The 22,143-nt window shown below is 41.2% G+C and overlaps 3 protein-coding genes across 4 annotated transcripts; 2 read left to right on the top strand and 1 right to left on the bottom strand.

Moving 5' to 3' along the window:
* The first annotated feature begins 2,581 nt into the window (after positions 1–2,581).
* Positions 2,582–10,856, top strand: LOC308397321 (uncharacterized protein). 2 transcript variants are annotated; one of them, XM_080883173.1, is made up of 12 exons: positions 2,582–3,085; positions 3,921–4,038; positions 5,710–6,183; positions 6,831–6,904; positions 7,184–7,752; positions 7,833–7,920; positions 8,026–8,101; positions 8,186–8,222; positions 8,529–8,625; positions 8,726–8,842; positions 9,939–9,998; positions 10,119–10,856. In XM_080883173.1, the coding sequence occupies exons 2-12, from the start codon at positions 3,999–4,001 to the stop codon at positions 10,206–10,208; spliced, it is 1,722 nt and encodes a 573-aa protein (XP_080739299.1). In that variant the 5' UTR covers positions 2,582–3,085; positions 3,921–3,998; the 3' UTR covers positions 10,209–10,856. The 2 variants fall into 2 exon arrangements, with proteins under 2 accessions (XP_080739299.1, XP_080739300.1); XM_080883174.1 differs by lacking the exon at positions 3,921–4,038.
* A 143-nt stretch (positions 10,857–10,999) lies between these two features.
* On the bottom strand, positions 11,000–18,404 carry grcc10 (gene rich cluster, C10 gene). Its single transcript, XM_080883688.1, has 4 exons — positions 18,266–18,404; positions 17,785–17,838; positions 15,163–15,339; positions 11,000–11,485 (listed from the first exon to the last, which is right to left on the bottom strand). Exons 1-4 carry the CDS (start codon positions 18,351–18,353, stop codon positions 11,346–11,348), a joined length of 459 nt encoding a protein of 152 aa, XP_080739814.1. The 5' UTR covers positions 18,354–18,404; the 3' UTR covers positions 11,000–11,345.
* A 133-nt stretch (positions 18,405–18,537) lies between these two features.
* Positions 18,538–22,051, top strand: saysd1 (SAYSVFN motif domain containing 1; the record flags this gene model as incomplete). Its single annotated transcript, XM_080883687.1, has 2 exons — positions 18,538–18,741; positions 20,875–22,051. 2 exons carry the CDS (start codon positions 18,538–18,540, stop codon positions 21,196–21,198), a joined length of 528 nt encoding a protein of 175 aa, XP_080739813.1. The 3' UTR covers positions 21,199–22,051.
* Positions 22,052–22,143: the final 92 nt, after the last annotated feature.

Genomic DNA, 22,143 nt, shown 5'->3' with positions numbered 1-22,143 from the left:
GGCCAGGTGCGGCACTCTGGCTTCAGACGATCAAAAAAAAACAACAACCCCAAAACCTCCATTAGATGCACCTGAAATCACATTCAGTAACAACAAGAACAAGAAGAAAAACAAGCTGCGTGGCAGGCTCTGTTCGTGCACAAACACGACAATGCGCGTCTTCCTTCTTACCTTTTTCAGCGCTGACATCTTCCGCCTCAGAGAAGGTCACTTCTTCTTCGATAGTAAACGGGAGATAAATAAGTGGACGGCGATCATGTCCCCTGGTATCCGTGAAAATGTTCATTGCCTTGTTCGTTGGAAACATCTGCAGCGAATCTGTCGTAGTTTCCCATGATGAAGGCGGCTTGTGCTGTGTGTTTTCTTGTCCGACGCAAGTCCCGATGCGGTGGCAGAATTCATTCTTGGGAGATGACTTATAATGCACTGATGTTGTGGTCACTGAAAGCGCAGCTGCTCTTATGGAGGCAGCCTATATCAGACGCCATTTTTTACAAAGTCTGCACCCACAAAAGCCTTCTTGTCTTCCTCTAATGTGAGGGAAATGACACGAAACTTTAAATGCAAACTTAAAAGTAAAATGCACCAGACACGTAGACAGTCATATCACATTTAAAGAAAATGTATATACAAAGGGGGGAGTGTTCAAAATTACTGATGATAAGTAACCAAATAGTTTGTGGAATCCAATTATTTATTGTGTTGTGTAGTTTAAAATATGTGTGACGCAAAGAAAAAGAGAGTAGCATCATTTTCATATTTTTTTACTCTGTCGTTTTATTTCTTTATTGTGGTTATTGGATCATCAAAACTTTGTAAAATGCAAAGGCTTAAAAGGTTTTAAAGGGAAAAGGGTTAAGTCAAAAGATAAAAAATAAATTAAGGAGAGAGGAATTCAAAAGAAGGTGCATTCCTACGGTAACTTTAAGTTACTGGGTGTGAATCAAACTCCTGCAGGGAGACTGCTGTGTCACTGGGCAACACTGCATGAAGGGGGTTGTTATCACTAGTGTGGAGCCAAAGCTCAAACTCAGCATTTATCTCCTCTTAAAAACATCTCAAAACTGACATTCAGGAGTCAATCCACACCTGAGCCTTACCTTTATAGTCGGTATCTCTCAGCACGCTCACATTTACCTCTTTCTTTCTTTCTTTCTTTCTTATTAATTTCGCCGCTTCCTGGGATGTAAGATATCATATCAGCTCTTATAGCCAAAGATCTATAAAGTTCTGCTTTCGCCAGCCTTCAAGTTAACTTCTCTGGCAGACAGAATATATTTACAAAGAGCGTCTCTTAATCTCTTTGCACTCTGCAACGATCAGCATGATTTCACTGATGCTCACATTTCAAATCAGCCTCAACTCAAACAATGAACAGAAGTTACATCTGTTCAACATAGATTTTGTGGCAGATGGGAGCAATCGATGTCTAAGGAGTAACAGATCATGACAAAACCCCACAAACACTGCAACACTTATTAAAAAGTAGGATAATTTGTATATATTTCATATATGGCATGATTACTCTAAATTATTAGCTCCCCGTGGGCCCATAGATAATAACTATGCTAAAACAAAACACACGTTGTTCAAGTCCTTGCATACTCTTACTAAGCAAATCCAATTCAGCCAATTTTTTTATACCTATAAAGTTTAAAAGGCCCTCTGGCATGAGTCAAAACACTCTTAATCGCCTTTTTAAAATAATTCCTCCTGTCATTCCTAAATGTGGACACTGGAGGACGCCAGAGACGATTGGCTTCATTGAGCCCTGTCCATGGTGCTGAAATTCTAGCGGTTTCGCTATATTTCTAATCAGACTCTATAACAACAACAATAATAACACTAATCATAAAAAAAATCCTCTATTCTGTCTTTTGCGCTTCTGCATTTAACCTTACATTACAAAACTATTGGTTAGTGAAGACCTTCATTGTTTTTGGCTTCTTTATTTCTCTTTCTCGATGTTGATGGTTCTGTGGGGTGTGCAGAAAGATAATGCATCTTAGACTAAATTTCTCATGTTTTTTTCACACTGGGGCATCTTAAATTAAATATAGTGCGTGGTTATGTTCTTTAAAAATATATATATACTTTAAGGATCACTGCACAACCTCTGCCCCGGATATCTCATCTAAAATTTGCGTAAGTTCTTATTTAACATAATTAAAACTGCTCGAAAAAACAGCACTTTAACCACGTTCGCCACATGTAATTTCGTTGCTCTCAGGTTTGATGGGATCCCATTTTTCCTGATTAAATGCGTGTCTGGGTTTTCAGTTTCATTCGAGGTGTCCTTATCTACGTTTTTATATAATTTCCTTTCTGTGGAGACGAGCAACGGCCTTGGTGTGCATTTTCAGAAACATTAATAAATAAATTCCACTCGTTAGTATGCAGTGACTTATTCAGTGTCGGAACAGTTGGAGTTTCCGCCCACGAACGGGGTCTGTGGATCGATAGCTACCACTCTGGGGACTTTCTGGTTAAAGTTGTGTCCGCTAAATATTTCCTGGGCTGTTTGGCTGGTTTCCATTCTCTCGACAGATGCAATGTGACACACTGCACCCACGGACCGTGTGAAAGTATAACCTGTTACCTGGCGCCACACCTGCATTTAACAAAAGATAATTAGCCCGTAGCCGGTGTGTCTGCTTCTCAGCAAGCGCATTTTATCCTGCACTCTACTCACTATTTGGTGTTTGGATTTGTTGTATTGTGCGATTGAAAAAAACTGAGATCTAAATAATCCCATTAACAAACATTCATGCTGTTTATCCAGCGTGCGGCTGCTGCGCAATCAGTTTGCTTCTGCCTCCTTTTTGACGCATTGGATTTAAAGGCGAAGCAGCGGAGTTAGATTTAGAGTTGGAGTTATATATGGCTGCCTTTTTGTAGCTGTTTGGTAATGTAGGATACCCAAGAAGAAGAAGAAATGACTGTTATTGATTGGCTCTGTGCCTTTCGTTAAATTTGGGATACGGGACGAAGAAAGGCAAATTTGTCCCGAGACACCCGAAGAAGAAACCCGCCGGACGGACAGTCGGGGCCAAACTGGAAGGCGTCCAGCTGGTAGGCTGAGCAGGTAGGATGAATGAAACTGGAGCTATGACTGCGTGTGAAAGGCGACTGGTTAGATATAACAACCAAAATGGCTTGATAAACTGCACGGTTTTTTTTCTCCATGGATGCAGAAAAACATGAGCCAAACTTCACTGATAAACAGAGCTATTCAAAAATGCGAAGCTTTTTAGAAACGAGATTGAGAGACAGACAATTTTCGAGACACGTTCATCAATTAGAGGCTTCATTCTTTAACACGGCACACAATTCATTAAGCTGCGCAATGATTTAGGAGTTTAATAGGTCGGGCTGGTAGAGTTAGTTATCCTGTATAGCCCTGTGGGTAATACAGCTGTGTGAGTCATTTGAAATGGACCGTGTCTGTCACATTATATCTTGCATGCCGAATAAACTTGAATAGTGTTCCAGTGTGTGAACAAATCTCCGTTTTCGGTTCGTGTGTGTTCTCCTCCCCCTTCTCCAAGGAAGCCTTAAATTGCTTGATTATTCAATGGGGTTTAGTTCATTCTTCATGGCAGAGACGCAGCCACGTGCTAAACATGACAACCTCATTCTGCTGCCGTGGAGTTGACAGACAAGATGCTGCTATGCTTTGGGCACCACACATTCGTGTTGCCTTACTTCACATTAGCCAGCTGACCAGGATAATGAAAGCTATGCAAAGGCAAATTTACTGGAGGCTAGTTTTATTGGACAAATGTAATAGCTTCTGTAGTTTTTGGAAACTGTTACTAAAGGGCTTGGGACTAGAATTCCTGGACTTCTGTTGTTGTGCTCATCAAATGGTCAGGACTGAGTCATACTCATGAAAACCGTGTTTATTTATTTTTGGCCAGTCAACAGAGAGCCTCACAAAGCAGGACACAGTGAGGGCAGTTGGGATAGCCTATCAAGATATCCACCCCTGCTGGATCATGGGTAACCACAATGGCAAAGACAGCCATGTCCCTACAGGTAACTCAGCATCCAATAGTCCAATTTCAAAACACATTAGAGAAATTATTTATAAAATACTGTGTATAAGTTTCAGGCTTTGTATTTTTTTTTTTTTGTAACTGTCTTGTTTCTTCTGATCATTATTTCTAAGTCTGACTATTTTTAGACTGTTGGTACGACAGGTCCAGGAAACTGTCAGCTCCACTTCATCTCTTTGTCTCCTCTGTATTTCCAAGTGTGAAAAATAAACTGTCAAAGAGACGGCACGAGAAAGACAGTCGGTTACTTTTACTTTGTGAGACAGCACGGCAGCTGGGGCTCTCGCACTGAAGAGGGCGTCAATCAAAACATTTGTGCTTCCACATTACCAAAGGATGAAAACAGGGTGACTACAGAAAGTGAACGCTTATGGAGACATTTGCATGAAGGAGTTCATTTTCTGTGCCATTCACTCACTATAACAGGTTTTAACACTCCCGTTAAACAAAGATCAGACAAAGAATGTTCCATTATATTCCCCCAGTAACCATTTTAATTTATTTATAGTTATTATTTTAACCAAAGCTCAATGTTTTGTCTAAAGCAGCAGAAAATGTGTTTGGAACTGTTTTAGTAAACTCAAAATAAATACTAATTTAAGGACAACCACTTACAAAAAAAAATGTAAATGTGTCAGTGAGGATGCTTTGCATTTTATAGACTCACTCTTTTCAAACCAAACTAAATTCTGGTGTCGGGCCCTGTATGATCAAAAACCATATTTCAGCAAACAAAATGATGGATCAGCATGACAGTGAAATAGAAACCACATCCAGTAAGATTCAGTAAAAGTTGGGATCAGAGTTTTAGCTTCTTCAGCCCTTCAGTATCCTTGAATTCAAAGTGTCACATTTGGCTGAGCTAATGTGTGAAATTTGACTTTACAACTTTATAGGTCTAGTCTTTTTGTCTCTTGGCTGTCGGTATGCAGGAATTCAGCTCATGCTAGAGGATGAGAATAGCTTCCCCATGGTAGCTGAGCAGACTACATCATGCTGCTGCCAGGGAAATGATGAGTCTGCAGAATCCTGCAGCACAACACAAGGACAAGGAGGGGAAAGCTTAAAAAGATCAGAGTCAAAGGAGGCGAAGATCCATGTAGCCTGCCAAAATTTCCACACCATAAACAGGATAATATCAACATCACAGAGAAATCCAGTAGCTCTAACATTAGTTATCAGCAACAGATGACACACTAGTGGATATTTCCTGATTTGACACATAACTAAAATGCTAATAATGCATTAGCAAAATCATCATTCTGCTCTCAAGGTGTCTTTTTAGAGATTTTTTTTTTTAATGTGTTTATATTTTGTTTTGTTTTTTTGGTTTGTTTTTTTTCTGCAGCTCTTTATAATATAGTCACATTTTGGCTGCAGTGAGGAGCAGCTCTATGATCAGGGTAAAAATTATCTCTCTTCCTGGATCTTGCCACATGGGGGAACAGCCTGCATTTGCCAGCCAAGATATTGGCAGGGGAGGTTTTTTGCTGCATCAGTCTGCCGAGGATAGTAAATAAGGAAGCAGGCAGCGAGGCTTACATCTGCAGTGAGGAAAAGAAGAGGGGTGGCTTTGCAATCGGCACATTTTTCAACAGATTTCAGGACAGTGCCATTTTTCTCCTTTACCTATTTATTTCCCTCCTCTCAGGTTCTCCTTTAGATTTCTTCCAAACGCCTCCTACCACACCCTCACAGGCAGAGCTGACTGTCATGGCCTTATCCTCTGCAGCTTCCTCTGATAAGGCACAAACTCCTCCAGCAGCTGGCAGCACCACCCCCTCCACCACCTCTCCATTCACAGAGTGGACACAGCGGCTGTCGGCTCCCTCAGAATGGGCTGTAATCAGCGTTGACAGCGTCGCTGCCTTAGAGACAAATGTGAGCGATGCAGCAGCGAGAAATGAGGCAGCGGTGGGCAGTCCGGCCACTCCAGTACCGCTGCCTTTGTCCAGAGGTTCGCCTTCAGAGCCTTGTTCGAATGAGAGAGACAGCGGGCTGGAGCCACAGGCTACAGCAGAGAGAGCTGGAGAGGAGATGACCTTGGTTTTACTCAGTCTAATGGAGCACTACAGGGCCTCACTGGGCCTAACACCCAGCACTGATATTACCACAGGAGCAGTAGGTATGCCCTCTGTCATCACCTGTTTTGTTTGTTTGTTTTTTTTAAGTGTGCTGTCACTGACACATCAGAGATGTGTGGTGATGAGAAAGGAAGCAGAAAGTCTTTGTAGTTAAAGATTACATATATATTGTTAAAGAAGTACGTGCTCATAATAAACGTGGAAAAAGTTTCAAATAATGAAATCTGCATGCGAAGGATCAAAAAAGCTCAGGCTTCACACTCCTCCCAACACTTGTTTTCAGGCAGTTTTTTTTCTCCACTTCTATATCTGTATGATATTAAAGAGATGCAATATCCTCAATATGGTCTTCTCCAGCACAATGGTATGTAAGCACAAAGGCCCCACCTACCTACTGTTAAAACCTTGTGTTTATAAAAAGCAGCAAATCAGAAAAAGCTGACTTAAAAAGAAAAACCTAGTCCCAGGATAAAATATGGAACTGAAACTCAAACGTGGAATATGGCCAAAAAAAAAAAAAAATGGTATGACTCCAGGAGCTATCCATCATAGTTATAAGTGGTTTAAATATCATCATCACCTACTAAGTGTCATGTGGAAAATTGATTATTAACAGCAGCATAATATGCAGTAACTTAAAGGGACAGTTTTGTGATATGGTTGTTTTGTTTTCTAACTCGTGTGTCAGAGCTGCTTCGGCATTTGATAGCAGAAAGAGAAGAGCTGGTTGAAGAGGTGGAGACCCTGAAGGAGACACTCAGGGTGAGTTGTTGGTCTACAGGTTGCAGACAGTGAGCTTGCTAATTATTTAGCATTCAGAGCTGTGTTTTCATGCAGCATTTAGTACTGCATTTGTCTAATTCTGTGCACTTATTTCTGTTTTAAATGTCATGTGACATCATTGCAACATTCATATTCCAACAGCTCTGGTCAGACTTAAATTCAGTCACACGGTACTGACTAGTAGACAGATATTTATGTAGTAATGACAAATGGAGAGCAAGCCTTAACGTGGAATTACAGTGTTTCTTTGTTCCTCAGACAGAGAGGTTGGAGTGGCAGCAGTTCCAGTGTGACCTACAGGTCGCTGTGTCTGTTGCCGACCGGCTCCGGGTTGAGTCAGAGCAGGCTCTGGGTTCACTCCAGGAGAGCCACAGGACTGTAAAGGAGCAGCTGGCACAGGCCCTCAGCAAACAGCAGGATACGGACCGAGAGCTAGAGAGGCTCAAAGCTGAACACAAAGACGCCTGCTGCAAACTGGCTGAACTGGAGAAGCAGCAGCAGCAGGATCGAGCCGAGCTCGATGCCCTCAGAGGTCAAACGTATAAAGATGCAGATAAACCAGACTCTGAGGAGCAGCAGGAGGAAATGCTTGAAGTTACAGAGGAAGCTGAAGCAGGGACAGAAGCTCATGAAACAAATCAAGAGGTGGATGCTACAGAAAAAGGCTGTGATCCTGAGGAGACGAGGGAATCAGAAAATGTGCAGCTGAAAGGGAAAGGGGTGGCAGAGGCATACATTCGCAGTTTGACTGCCCTGGAGAAGAAGAAAGGTGACGGACGTGGACAGAAAGATCCCAGAAAGATTGTGATGCTCTCTGAGAGATCCTGGTGAGTCTGCATAAAAGCTCAAACTGTGGTCTCCTTGTTGCGACAAAATCTAATCCAACACAAAATTGTTGTCTTCTTAGGAGTCTCTCTCGTCTCCCGCTTCCAACAGACTCTTTAAATCCAAATGGGGCTTCAAAAAACTCGAGTACAACATTGCCACTGTGCAAGGTATAACACGTTTACACTATTGTGATATACTGGGAGACACTGAGATGATCGATGTCATCCCATGTCGAATGAAATGTCAAATATGCCATTACTTAACTGTTTCAGAAAGAAGAGCCGACAAAAGGGAGGCGGATGGACCGAATTTTACAGAGGCAGGACAGCTGGTCGAGCTTTTACACAGGTGTGCTTCAGTCTCCCGAATCACCGTTAACCAAACCATAGCATCTTGTTTTATTACAACTGTGTCTGCATTTGTGTGATGCAGGAAAACAGGATGACGAACAAAGCTCAGATTCCTTCAAGTGAGTGGCTGATAAACCTCATATATTGTTGGTAAAGATGATGCTGATGTCTTTGTGTGGAAAGAGAGGTTGGCAAGCATTTGTGGAAAAATAACCAAAAACACACTGATACAATTGGCATTTTTCAAGTCTTTGAGCCAAAAACAGTTAAAACTGACCCATATGACTTTTATATTTGTATGACTTTAGAATCGATTTGTGTGTTTGTCCGATTACACTTTTTTTCACTCGTGTTCTCAGGTTAAATGACTGAAACAGTTTGCAGTGAATGAGCAATTCGCAGTTAAAATGTTTCTCCATCTTCAGACCTCGGGATGGTTTCAGTGCTCTGCTGAGGCGCCATGGTGGCTCCAGGAGAAACTCCCTGCTGCGCTGGTGCCAAACTCGCACTCAAGGTTATAAGGTCAGAGAAGAGAACTTGAGCATTGCTGAGCTATATGAAGTCATGTGACTCTTTGTAACAAGTTAAATTCAGACAAATTGCAAATAATGTTTTGTGGCAGAATATTGAGATCACCAACTTCAGCAGCAGCTGGGAAGATGGTTTGGCGTTCTGTGCTGTTTATCACACCTATTTACCAACTCTCATCCCCTATGACAGCCTGAACCCAGCTGATAAGGTAAAACTCAAAACGCAATGATCTCACGAGAGAAAAGAAAGCACTCTTTAATTTCCATCTGCTGTCCCCAGACAGTTAAGCACAATATTAAATGACCTATAAAATACAAATACATACCAAAGACACCAGATTAAATTTGAATAGTAAACTCAAATGTGCAATGCTTAACACAATACAGCACAAAGTCTAAAGTTTCAGGGATATTAATCTGTCCAGTTAGGAAACAAACCACTGTGAATCCATTTCACCTCCTTCTGTGCAAATTAAGTCACAAGGTGGACTGGAAAGGCAACAAAAAGACCGATCCCACAAATGGGAATGATTGTGGTGGCCAACATTGCTCTCGCTTGACCAATTATTCTCTAGTTAACTTTTTTTTTTTTTTTTTCTTCTCTTTTCTCTAATGTCCTTGCCACTACTGGTAGCATAAGACAGTACCTATTGTTCCTATTCAGGTTGCACAGTTAGTCCAGCTACTCCAGGATGGCACAACCATATGTGCCGCCACGAGAAGGTTTCCTGTGTCTTTCAGAATAGTCTCACAAATGTGAAGGAAACAGTGGAGAAGAGAGCTGGACAAGGTTGTCCGCACAGTCACAGACCCACAGAGAAGACCTCCAGTCAATGACTGGCAGCATTACCTTATCTTCACACTCCTTCACATGTGCTCAGTGTGAACCTACTCTCATCTCTGAAGACAACTGGGTGCAAATGGCGAGCCTCAATAGGTCTTTGTTGTGCTGGACACGAGTCCCACTAAAGGACGCCGGGCGTTCAAATCACCCCCATGGTCTCGGTCTCTGTAAGTTTGGTGAGAAACGTATACAAAGGGTTGCTGGAAGTCTGTTTCCTTCTGTTCCTTCTCACACAAAGGAGTAGATACAAGTCCATCTGATGGTTTGGTGCCCTTTATGACCCTCCTACAGCTCTCTGTGTGACAGACACGCGGTTCTACATGTGGAACCTGAATAGTCCATATGTGCTATCTTAATCCTACTTGTCATCTAAAATGCAAAAATAAGGGCTATGAAGTATATTTGCATTTACACATTCATGTCTGTAAATGTTCATACAAAACGTGTCTTTATTTTTACAGAAGGCAAACCTGAAGCTTGCTTTTAAGACAGGAGAGAGTGTCGGGATCTCTGCCACACTAGTGAGACATTTTTGTTCTTCTTGTTCAACTCAGATTTGTGTGTTTTACACAAATAGCTCAACTTTAACATTATTATTCTTTATCTGCTTTTTAAAACTTCCTGTTTATCCTATGTGGCAGACAGTGGAGGAGATGCTGAAGGCAGAAGGACCAGACTGGCAGAGGGTCTTGGGATATGTCGAAAGTATTTTCCGCCACTTTGAGATGTGAAGTCTTCCGCCTTCGTTTTTTATTTCTATAATTATGAATCAGGAGCTGAACCACGGAGACACAAGACGGAGCTCAGCTCTCTAAACTAAAACACGCTGGCAATACTGGACTCCATGACTTAAGTTTAGGTACCAGAACAATCTTTTTCACAGAAACAAGTGGAAGAAACTAAATAGCATTTCACTATCTGAGCCATTTAAAAAAAAAAAAAATCTTAAACATGCACAGAAGTTATTCTGGATCTGAATACCTGGCTCGATGAATGTGCACAAGACACAAATCTAAATATGCCAGAAAGACTGCACACTGAACTACTTCCACATAAACTGGGTGCCATCTGCACTGGTTTTGCACAGTTTGCCTTGGTGAAGGGGAAAAAAAGCACTTTTGGAAATGTAGTGTAGGTTCCAGAATCTGGGTCACTTTATTTATCTCGACTAATATTTTTATCCTGAACTTCTTCTGCCACAATATGTATTTATGCATCAAAGCCTAAGAGCTGTATAAGGTAGATATGTATTCAGATTTTATATGCTGGAATAGTGATCTTTTAACCCCAAATCCTATATGTAAAAGAAAAATTGCCTTTAATGAAATGTATATATGTAAATACATGTAATCGATTCAGGGTTTTTTTTTTTTAAAGTTTTTTTTTAGTTTTAGTTTTTTTTTTTTTTAAAGTATGGTAAACACTGGTATATAGATTAACTGCAATAATAAAGCATTTAAATGGAAATGAGGTTTTTTTGGGGGTTTTTTTGCACATTTTCTGCATTAACAATGCACACAGGTTCAGAGAAAACATTTTAATTTAAACAAAAAAGACATTTGACAGCATATAAAAATGGTACAAAACATGGCATCAAAGGAAATGATTAAGGTTAAGAAAGTGGTCATGGTGTAACATGTGACAAATAAATACAGAACAGTAAAGAAAAGCAATAATTAAGCAAGGGTACTTGAGATTAAACTGGAAAAGTTGTGTTGTCTTTCTTGGAATATTTAGTGTTTTTAAACAATAACCGCTCCACATAAAGACAGAACTGTTGACGGCATGCTGGATCTGCTCATAACTGCACTGTATTCCAAAGTTTAAATGGAAGTATCCTTGCGAACAATGGATGGAAGTAATATTTCCTATGAAGCTGGAATGGCGCCTCCTATAGGTGGTGTTGAAAGTGGCGGTAGGAGAAGAGATTTCAGTTTAGCAGACATGGCTGCGATTTCTGGGTCCTGGGTTTCATACATCTTGACCAGTCGGGCAAATTTAAGGACACCTGAAAGGGAAGCAGATGATCAGCATGACAAATTATATCATCTCCCCAGAATGACATGCAGCCTGTAACCAGTACAGACTGGAAGTTTCCATCGAAAGGGATCTATTACAGTTTGTTACTGACTTTTTTGGATTCTCCTAGAACAGATTTCTATTTCAACTCGTCTTCCTTTAAAGCAACTCCCTTTTGATTGGCTGCACCTTGCAGACAGGAAATTTAAACCACAAGTAGGCGGGGCATCTGTGCTGTGTGCCTGAATTGACCTCATTAAACCCGAGCCTTGGGCTCCCAGGGATTACTTATACATACACTGATTTTATTATTTAAAACTTTGGACATGTTTAATTTTAAAAAATTCCCTGTGTGTGATTAAAAATTGAGGCCCATTTAAAATATGTCATTTAGTATCTATAAAAAACAGTGATGTGCATATGTTTGTGACACTGTAGTGAGGATGATATTAGTTTTGATAATAATGAACTCAGTAGGTGGAATATAAGTGTTTTAAAGACACTGTCTGGCTTTGTTGTTGCATCTTAAAGCTCCTCTGTGGATTCAGGCGGTCTCATCTGCTGCCGTCTTTGTACCTAATCCCATAACAATTTCATTATTTTTCCATCGAGCCTCTGTCTGAGCTATGCAATCTGTTGCAAGCCTCCTAGTTATAACTGTCTTTATGTCTCGGGTAGTTGATCAGACATCTCTCCAATGTGTGACTGGTATACATCTAAAGTGACTACAACCCTGCAAAGTTTGGTTTCTGTAACAGCATTGTGTGGGAGATTTAAGGTGATGTCTTTAGAGATAGAAAACGGTAAGAAACGTTTAGATGAGAAACAAATATGATTTATAAATGCAGCATTTATTTGTTCTTCTTTGAGTAGTTTAATGTCCAATTCATACATTTAAGACCCAAATTAAATTATATGAGTACTCTGCGTCATATCAGCCAACACTAATTAGCACCGGTGGGATCATTTGTTCTAGTCTGAACGGTGTCTTAAAATTATTTGAACTTTAGAGTAGTTTCTATTGTTTTAAGCCTTCAGAGAATAATGTCTTACACTTGGTACTTTAACTCAGAGAAAGGAACCTGCTGTCCTGAAAAAAATTCCACAGATAATCTTACTACTATGGTTGGCTCTTTGGACAGAGTTCATCCCTAATCATCTCAAAACCGGGGGGATTACAATAATTTTTTTTTCTACAAAAACTAAATGGGAGGCCAGCAGTGGGCGAGCTGCTTATTTTCACAGTACACTGTTTGCACTTTTTCTCTAACCTAGCAAAGAGCAGGCTGCCACCTATAACAACACCACTGACCTCCAGGAGTACGCAGAGACTGTTACTGCCTACATCTACAAGTGTATTGAGGATGTAACAGTCACGAAAACCATAACTGTCCGGGCAAATCAAAAACCATGGATGACAGGAGAGGTCTACAGGCTGCTGAAAGCTAGGAATGTTGCCTTCAGAGATGGAGACGAGGCGAGCCTGAGAACAGCTAGGGCCAACCTTTCCCGTGGCATCAGAGAGGCTAAGAGACAGTACTCCAGGAAAATATCTCATCACTTCAAAGACAGCAGAGACTCACGGAGCCTGTGGCGGGGCATTCAGACCATCACAGATTACAAGCCCCCACCACAGACCTGTGATAGCACTATCCCCCTGCTGAACGAGCTGAATACTTTCTTTGCTCGCTTTGAAGTCCAAAACAGCACCACTGCACAGAAGACCCCACCCCCTCCTGGTGACCAGGTGATGACTCTGTCCCCAGACAGCGTGAGGAGATCCCTCAGCAGGATCAATGCACGTAAAGCTCCCGGTCCTGACAACATTCCTGGTCGTGTACTGAGAGACTGTGCAGTGGAACTCACTGATGTCTTCACAGACATCTTCAACATATCACTCATCCAGGCTGTCGTCCCCACATGTTTTAAAGCCACCACAATCATTCCGGTTCCAAAAAAGTCATCTCCCTCCTGCTTTAATGACTATCGTCCTGTTGCACTTACTCACATCCTGATGAAGTGCTTCGAACGACTAGTCATGCAACACATCAAGACTGTCCTGCCCCCCTCCCTGGATCCCTTCCAGTTTGCGTATCGGCCCAACCGCTCAACCGATGATGCCATCTCCACTGCACTCCACTCAGCACTCACACACCTGGACAAAAAAGACTCATATGTTCGAATGCTGTTCATAGATTTCAGTTCAGCATTCAACAATATAATCCCCCAACAGCTCACTCAAAAACTGGTCCAGCTGGGGCTCAACACCTCACTGTGCAACTGGCTGTTGGATTTCCTCACGGGAAGACCTCAAGCAGTACGGGTCGGCAGTAATACATCCAGCACCATCATTTTAAACACGGGGGCCCCGCAGGGATGTGTGCTGAGCCCCCTCCTCTTCACTCTGCTGACCCATGACTGCACTCCATCATATAGCTCCAACCTCTTCATCAAGTTTGCGGACGACACAACGGTGGTGGGTCTCATTAGCAACAGGGATGAGACCGACTACAGAAGTGAGGTGAGACGCCTGGCCACGTGGTGTGTTGACAACAATCTCTCTCTGAATGTGGAGAAGACGAAGGAGATTGTTGTGGACTTCAGGAGAATGCACACCCAACATGCTCCTCTGACCATTGACGGAGCGTCTGTGGAGAGAGTGAGCAGCACCAAGTTCTTGGGTGTGCACATCACAGAGGATCTCTCCTGGACATACAACACCACAGCACTGGCCAAGAAATCACAGCAGCGTCTCTTCTTTCTCCGCAAACTAAGAAGAACAGGAGCACCAGCCCCCATCATGTACACTTTCTACAGAGGCACCATCGAGAGCATCCTGTCGAGCTGCATCACTGTGTGGTTTGGAGCCTGCAATGCGTCCTGTCATAGAACCCTCCAACGCATAGTGAGGGCTGCAGAGAGGATCATTGGTGTCTCTCTCCCCTCCCTCCAGGACATTTACAGCACCCGTCTCACTAAAAAAGCCCTTTGCATAGCGGCTGATCCCACGCACCCAATGCAAAGCTTCTTCAAGCTGCTGCCGTCAGGGAGGAGACTGCGGAGTCTCCAGGCCAGGACCAGCAGACTGAAGGACAGCTTCATCCATCAGGCTGTCAGGAAGCTTAACTCCCTTCCGATTCTGCCCCCTCTCCCCTCTTCTCCTCCATGGTCTCACTGAACTCTGTCTCACACACACACACACACACACTCTCTGACTCACTCACTGGCCTGCACCAGTTACCAGTCACTTTGTGGAGCATTGGACTGCCATTACCTCATAAGACTTTGTTGTTACACTATCTCTTACCGTATATTACTAAATCTCCATTTGCACTATTTGCCTATTTGCACTACTCTGCCTGGTTTACACTCAATGTCATTTACCCTTACTTGAATATTGTATATCGTATATTGCATAGCTTTCTTGTTATACGTAAAATTGTATTGTATTTATTTAAATTTTTACTTTTTAATTATTTTATTTGCATTTTTTAATCACTCTCTTATATTTAAATGTTCATTTGCTATTTCATCTAGGGTTTGAGAGTAACGAAATTTCTATTCTCTGTATGTCCTGTACATGTGGCAGAATTGACAAATAAAGTTGACTTGACTTGAAGAGCAAAACCAAGCACATTTTTAGTTTTAAGATACAAAAAAGCTCACCTTCCCCCTCATTGTTGAATCCGTAGGCTTTGATAACCTCTTGTTGAATTTGGGTGGCCACAGGGAGCACAAGCTGCAGCATCTTGCCCATGTCGTTGCAGGCGCTCTCTCTGGCCTCCTCCATCCGTGCGGCATTCTCCGGTACTGAGAATGCCTGGATCACCTCGCTCAAAACCACTGTGAAAAAAAAGCTTTTTTAGTAGCTGCTCCACAAAGTAAAAAAAACCCAACCTTTTCCTGACATTGCTGCACATTTTAGAAGAAATTATCAACTTAATTAATCTCAGCTCTGCTTTTCGCAGGTGATGTGGTTCTGTTGGCTCGCACTGGAACAGTTTGCAGCCGAGTGTGAAGCGGTGGGAATGAGATTCAGCACCCTAAATTTTGAGGCCATGGTCCTCAGCTGGAAAAGGGTAGAGTGCCCACTCCAGGTCAGGGATGAGTGGAGGAGTTTAAGTATCTCTGGGTCTTGTTCACGCGTGAAGGGAGAAGGGAGCGGGAGATCGACAGACGGATTGGTGCAGTGATGCAGACGCTGTAGCAGTCCATTGTGGTGAAGAGAGCTGAGTGTAAAAGTGATGCTCCTAATTTACTGGTCGATCTACGTCCCTACCCTCATCTATGGTCACGAGCTTTGGGTAGTGACCTAAAGAACAAGATTGCAGATACAAGTGGCAGAAATGGGTTTCCTCCAAAGGGTGGCTAGCCTCTCCCTTAGTGATAGGGTGAGGAGCTCGGCTATCTGGGAGGGGCTCACAGTAGAGACGCTGCTCCTCCACATTGAAAGAGCCAGTTGAGGTGGTTCGGGCATCTGACAAGGATGCCTCCTGAGCTCCTCGTGGGTGTTCTGAGCATGTCTCACCGGGAGGAGGTCCCGGGGCAGACCCAGGGCGCGCTGGAGAGATTATATGTCTCAGCTGGCCTGGTTTGGTGTTCCTCTGGATAAGCTGGAGGTGGTGGCCGGGGATAGCTAGGTCTGGGCTTCTCTGCTTGGGCTGCTGCCCCGCAGGTCCCGGATAAGCAGAAGAAGAAGGATGGATGGCAGTACAGTAACTAATCTGGAGCCTGAAAATCACCATCACTAATTCTTCTTCTTACTTTTCATGAACAAAGAAAGTGCACCCCATCCAACTCCAGGGCCCTATACTACAAAAAAAGTTCACAACACCCAGGCTATTTTACCGTTATCTAGATTCTCTTATGCTAACACTGGCGATCAGGATAAAAGGTCACACAAAGCTGGTTATCAGCTCAATAAGTTAACGCACAAGAGAAACCCTGGGTTAACACAAGAAGGGTGGTATTGGCTGCATCTAACCAATCTAAAAGAGGCATTTCACGGATCATATGACTCTTCTTCCACACAAAATGATCCCTATGAGTGTCACCTAATCCAGAAACTATCAATGCGTGATTAAAAGTCTAGGATGAAAGCTTTAGATTTCGGACACAAAACAGTAAAATAAATATTTTCATTCCAGTTGATTATTTTAACACTGAGTGCGCTCTCAGTCCTGCTGTTTATTTCTAAGGTGATGGCTGTGCATTAGAGCTCTGAAACTTTAAACTGGATCCATTTGAATATTAAAGATTACTGTCCCACAGCTTAATACTATTATTAATAATATTATTCTGAATAAAGGAGATGTTTACATTGCCATAGTTTATTGCAGATAAAAGTTAAAACCATATTACTGATTGAACAGGCATTCTTTGTGTGTCCTGTGTTCTAGTAGCTGTAATACCACCAGAGTAAAAGATTAGAATTAAGCATAACAGCATTTTATACATTTTCTAAATCACCAAGTTAATCATGCACATTGCCGTTATAATATGACTCACAGGTTGTGCTTCATTCAGTGGTTTTACTAAGGTACACATTAATAAGCTGCACACACAAGCATAGACCAGCATACAATCTATGTTGCAATTAAAACGTGCTGTGAATAAAAGGATCAGTGAATCACGCCGCTTCCAGTTGATTTTAAACTTAAACTCAGAACATAACCCGCTCTTAAAAATGTAAGTTTTTGTTCTCTCAGCTGCAGACTCAGTGCTGTTTAAGGGCTTGAAAGTAAATATTAAATATAAAAACAGAATTCAAACACAGGATTACTACAAATTTGATATGAGGTCATTAAGGACAGTGTAGCCGTCCTGTTTTAGGTTCATATATTACTACTTATTTTATATTACTATTTATTACTCATAAAACAAAAAGCTGTTGTAAAATTGTTTGCTGCCAACACAGAAAACAAGGAATAAGTTGTGTCTAAAAATCTGTATTTATTACTGATGCTCATCAGGGAAACACAGAAACTTTACATCCTACAACTCTCCCCACAGAGTTCTCCCGGGTCTTCCAGGTTAAGTCTACAGCATAAATTACCGTGATGACTTACCTCGGTAAAAAGTGAACCACCTATGTAGTACAGAAAACCTAGGGTTAACCCTGAAGCTACCTGGATAATCCAAAATCCTGCTGACAAGTACAGGTCTCGGTCTTACAAATGCAACGTACGAGTACTTGCCCAGTATTTATTCAGCAACAATATGGACCACCTGGGGAAGAGTAAACAAGTAGAAACGGGAGCTTTTATATAAACCAGCTGTTCCTCTCACCTCTGGTCTGCTCAACTGTCAGAGTGGGCTGCTGTGCTGGAGCTGTGGCCATGTCTGCAGAGAAAACAGAAAGCCACGAAAAAAATAAAGCTACTGTAGACGCACTGATGTAGACAAAATTAAAAACATTTACATTTTGTAATAATAAAAGTAGGAAAATTAAAGGAAGATCGAGGTAGCTTCAAGAATATGAAGCATCTTTGTTTTATTGAAATATATTTTAATGTATAACATAATGATAACTGTTAGCTTGATAAACCAATAAAAAAAAATATAGAAACCGCAATAATAGCACAACGACACGTATATATAAAGGAGACGTGGTGGTTATGTGGTGATTAGCATCTGTCTCCGATCGTTCATTCAGTAGCTTCAGTAGCTTAAAATTTGACGGTTATCAACAGCAACAGCAGCTAAAAATCCATTTATTTATTTACCAAACTAAATGAACATAAAACAGTATAACATTTGGGGAACTCACCTCTACTGAAAACAATCACTAAGCTAGCAACAGAACTGTGAAACTGTCGTAAAACGGGGACTGTTGGAGGCTTCTTGCGACACACCATCCTGCTTTCAGGTAGACGTCGACGTAAAATGTAAACATACCTGTTACTAAGCTAGTAGCAAGTCATCAAACTTAGACTGAAAGTTCGTGTGTGCGAGAGAGATTTACTGTGCTTCGAAGGGCTTATAACTTTAACGTAAGCTTATAGAAGTTGTGAATGAGTTGCTGTCGGTTCTTAATTATCCATGGAGCAAAAGCTGGCAGAGTTCAGAGCCAGACGACAGGCTGAAAAAGCTGCTCAGAAGAGTGAGACTACTGGTTCACAATCCAGAGGGGAGACAGCAGCAGACACCGCTGCTCAGTGTGATAAAACACCCACAGCTGACAGTCTGCAGCCTGAAGACAGGGCACGAAACAACCAGACTGCGACCGACGGCTCTCAAAGCAGCGTAAGAGATAATTTCAATCGGGAAGCTCATGAACTTCCCGATTTAGCTTGTTATTTTAAAGATCGGACTGTGCGTGATAAATAGAGTGCTTCGTCTGCTTTGCACTAATAGTATTGTTTTACAATCCGGTTGTTCAGTGATGACGCGACGAATCCTACTTCCGGGTCTAAAGTAGTCTGCGTTTAATATGGCTTTTGTGTTGTTAACATGTTTAATGTTATGTATTTTCTTCTATTTGATCTCAAAAAGCTCCTAAAACAGTCAGCGACCACTGTTGACATCCCTCGGCTTTTATTACCGCTAATCATTTATTTAAGCTCAGTTTTTAAAACCTTAGGATGTAACTACAGCCCAGCCCATGCAGCAGTATATGAATGACTAACCTCGTATTGTGGATGGATTATCTCAGTTGTTCTCCTGGCTGAAGTTTGGTCCTTTTACAGCATCCTGCCATGCAATTACATTTGTTCCTGACCACCGAGAACACTCACATTAACTTTTATCGAGTGGAAAAAAAGTTAGCTTGTTTATATTATGCTAACATAGCTGTGTCGCTAGCGGTCACGTAGCAAATCATTATATACCAGCTAGCCCAACTTCAGTAACCCTACAAACGTCACTGCTATTTAGTTTTCTGTCTTCATTTATGCTGGAAGTGATAGCAGAGCTGTACGTTTTAATTTGTTTCCAAAATCCCGCAGTCAGGACATGCTATATTGTATTTAGATAGAAGCTAGCGAGCTAACTCCCTGCTAACTTCTAACTCCGTTAAATGTCATAAATTCCGTTTTCATGGATGCCTGGATGTTAAACTCAATTGTTACACCTGGTAGAGCAGAACGCTGATCATTTTATTAAAGATGAAAGACTTTAGACAGTTTTTCAACTCTCAGTAATGCCATAGTGATTGTTTGATATATGGACCTGCAGCGGAGTTTAGACCCAGACACGGCTAGTGACGTCAGACTGAACAACCGGATTGGCAATAATTTAAAAAAGCACACTCACGAACAATGACAAAGTAAACCATCAAATATAACAGTAAACAAACGCACAGACCACATCATTAGTTACACCTGCTAAAAGTGATTTCCATCGTTTCTATTTTTTCATATCTAATATATTTGCCCACACTGGTAAATAGGCTGTAGTCAACAGGATTTACGAAGGGTTTACATATAAAATAAAGAGTTAAATAAAGAAAATGAATTGAAGGTATTTCCATGACGTTATTTCACCTACCCTGTTTTCTACATTGGCCATTTAAAATATCTTCTAATGTTATTGGGGTGTTTTGTTTTGCTTTGTTTTTTACTCAAAATGACTTGATATAATTCACAAAAAGATATGTTTTAGATACTTTTGACAGATTATAGGCCAACAGTATTTACAACAGTGTAAAATAAGCAGTCCTTTTTTTGTCAAGTACCAGAATACACCTTCTGGTATTTCGTTTGAAATCAGGTTGGACCTCCTTTAGCCACCAGAACTGCCTATATTATTTGTGGGATAGATTTAACAAGTTGCTGGAAACAAACAAAATCGCAGAGGTGCTCTATTGGATTGAGGTCTCATAACTGTGGAGGCCATTCGAGGACAGTGAACTCATTGTCTTGTTAACAAACCAGTTTGAGATGATTTGTGGTTTTGACATGTTACCCTGCTGGATAGAGCCATTAGAAGATAGGTAAACTGTGGTCATAAAGGTATGCACTTCTGGGTACCTTGGTTGTAACGATTGGTTGAGTTACTGTTGCCAAAAAAGTGTTGGCTTTTGATGGGATTATCTACAAGAGAACTGCTACCCACTGGATATTTTTTCTTTTTTGAACCATTCTCTCTAAAGATTAGAAATAAATGCCTTTGTGGGAAAAATAATAAAGTAGCTGTATTGATTGCGATGTATTGATTTGGAGATCCAAGCTATTTTTTGTAAGCTCATATTTTTTCTCAGCAGCCAAGGAATACTCACTGTACTGTATATGTTCATTTAATCCCCACTAAGTCATGTACAATTTGTTTCTAAGAAAACTGACATCCTATTGTTTATTTATTTTATCCAGTTTGGTGTATTTGTAGCATCACATGTTTTTATTCTTCTCTTCTTCTTTTTCTGTTGTGTATTCATTATAGGATCGTGGAGACTGGCTGCTGGATAGCGCTCTGGGAAAGTGGCTGGCTTCCCGACAGTTTGTCATTTCTAACATCACTTTACTAAAAGTGCTGCTATGGCTGGTTCTGCTGGGTCTGTTTGCCGAACTGGAGTTTGGTCTCCCCTTTTTTGTCATCTCTCTCTTCTACTGGCTCTATGAAGGACTCCGGAGCCCAGCGCCGCGCAAGCCTGGTGAACTGAGTGCTTATTCAGTGTTCAATCCAGACTGTCAACCTCTGCTGGGTGCTCTAACCGCAGAGCAGCTAGAGGGAGAGATGGGCTACAGACCTCTGGCAAACAGATGACTTGCCTGTGATATGCACATTGACATCAAATATTTAAATTTTCATCTGAAAAATGTTAACTTTTCTCCCATTTTTTTAGTTGCTGCTTCTGTATGCCACATTAAAATGTAACTGGTCAGCCAAAAGTTTTATTTCTGTTTCTACTGTAAACTATTTTGATAGTGTACATCAGTCATATATAATGGCTAAATCATGATGGTGGGTTGGCATGTCTGTAATACAAGTTTTTTTTTTCATTTAAACATGGATGTACTCCTAATTCTCTGATCAATGTGAGTTTATTTGAAAATACAGAAGCCATATTGAGGATTAAAGAAAAAAAAAAAACAGCCTCTACTGAGTCAAATGAACTGCTTTTAATTTAACTCAGTAAATGGCTATTTTATTTTATTTTAGGTTTACATCTTAATTTCTTAACTTTACATCTTTGTGTTTTTTCTTTAGCTACTAGAGTAGCTCAAAATAATCTGTTGTATTCTAGGCCTTTAAGCGACCTTACTGCTGATTGGTTGCTCCTGTCAAACAGATGATTGAAAAAGCATGTGGGCACTCACTAGAGATGACCAAGTATGTGGTCTTATTGATATCACACAGGGTCAAGTGTACAACAAGTGCTGAAACCCTGCATTTAAAGCAGCAGCTTTTGGTTCTCAATGATTATTTGTGCAGACACATGAACATCCACTACTGTAATGCTGCATATGACAGAAAATTAGAAGGAGGGAAAAAAAAGTACAGATGTCCGATAACAAATTGTGTTTGCGATTCACGAAGTGGAGTTCTAAAATGCAAAACACAGCTTTCTCACTGAAAACAGAATTACGGTCAAGAAAACTGAATGTTAAATAAAATTTAAACAAAAAACTGTACGGCTGTCCTTCCTTTCCTCCCCTTCGACGAAACCGGCGGGCACTTTGACCCGTCACATCTGTCATTACAGAGAAA

This window comes from Rhamphochromis sp. 'chilingali', assembly GCF_963969265.1.
Source record: "Rhamphochromis sp. 'chilingali' genome assembly, chromosome: 5".
Lineage (NCBI taxonomy): Eukaryota > Metazoa > Chordata > Actinopteri > Cichliformes > Cichlidae > Rhamphochromis > Rhamphochromis sp. 'chilingali'.
This window is presented reverse-complemented; position numbering and strand designations above follow the sequence as displayed.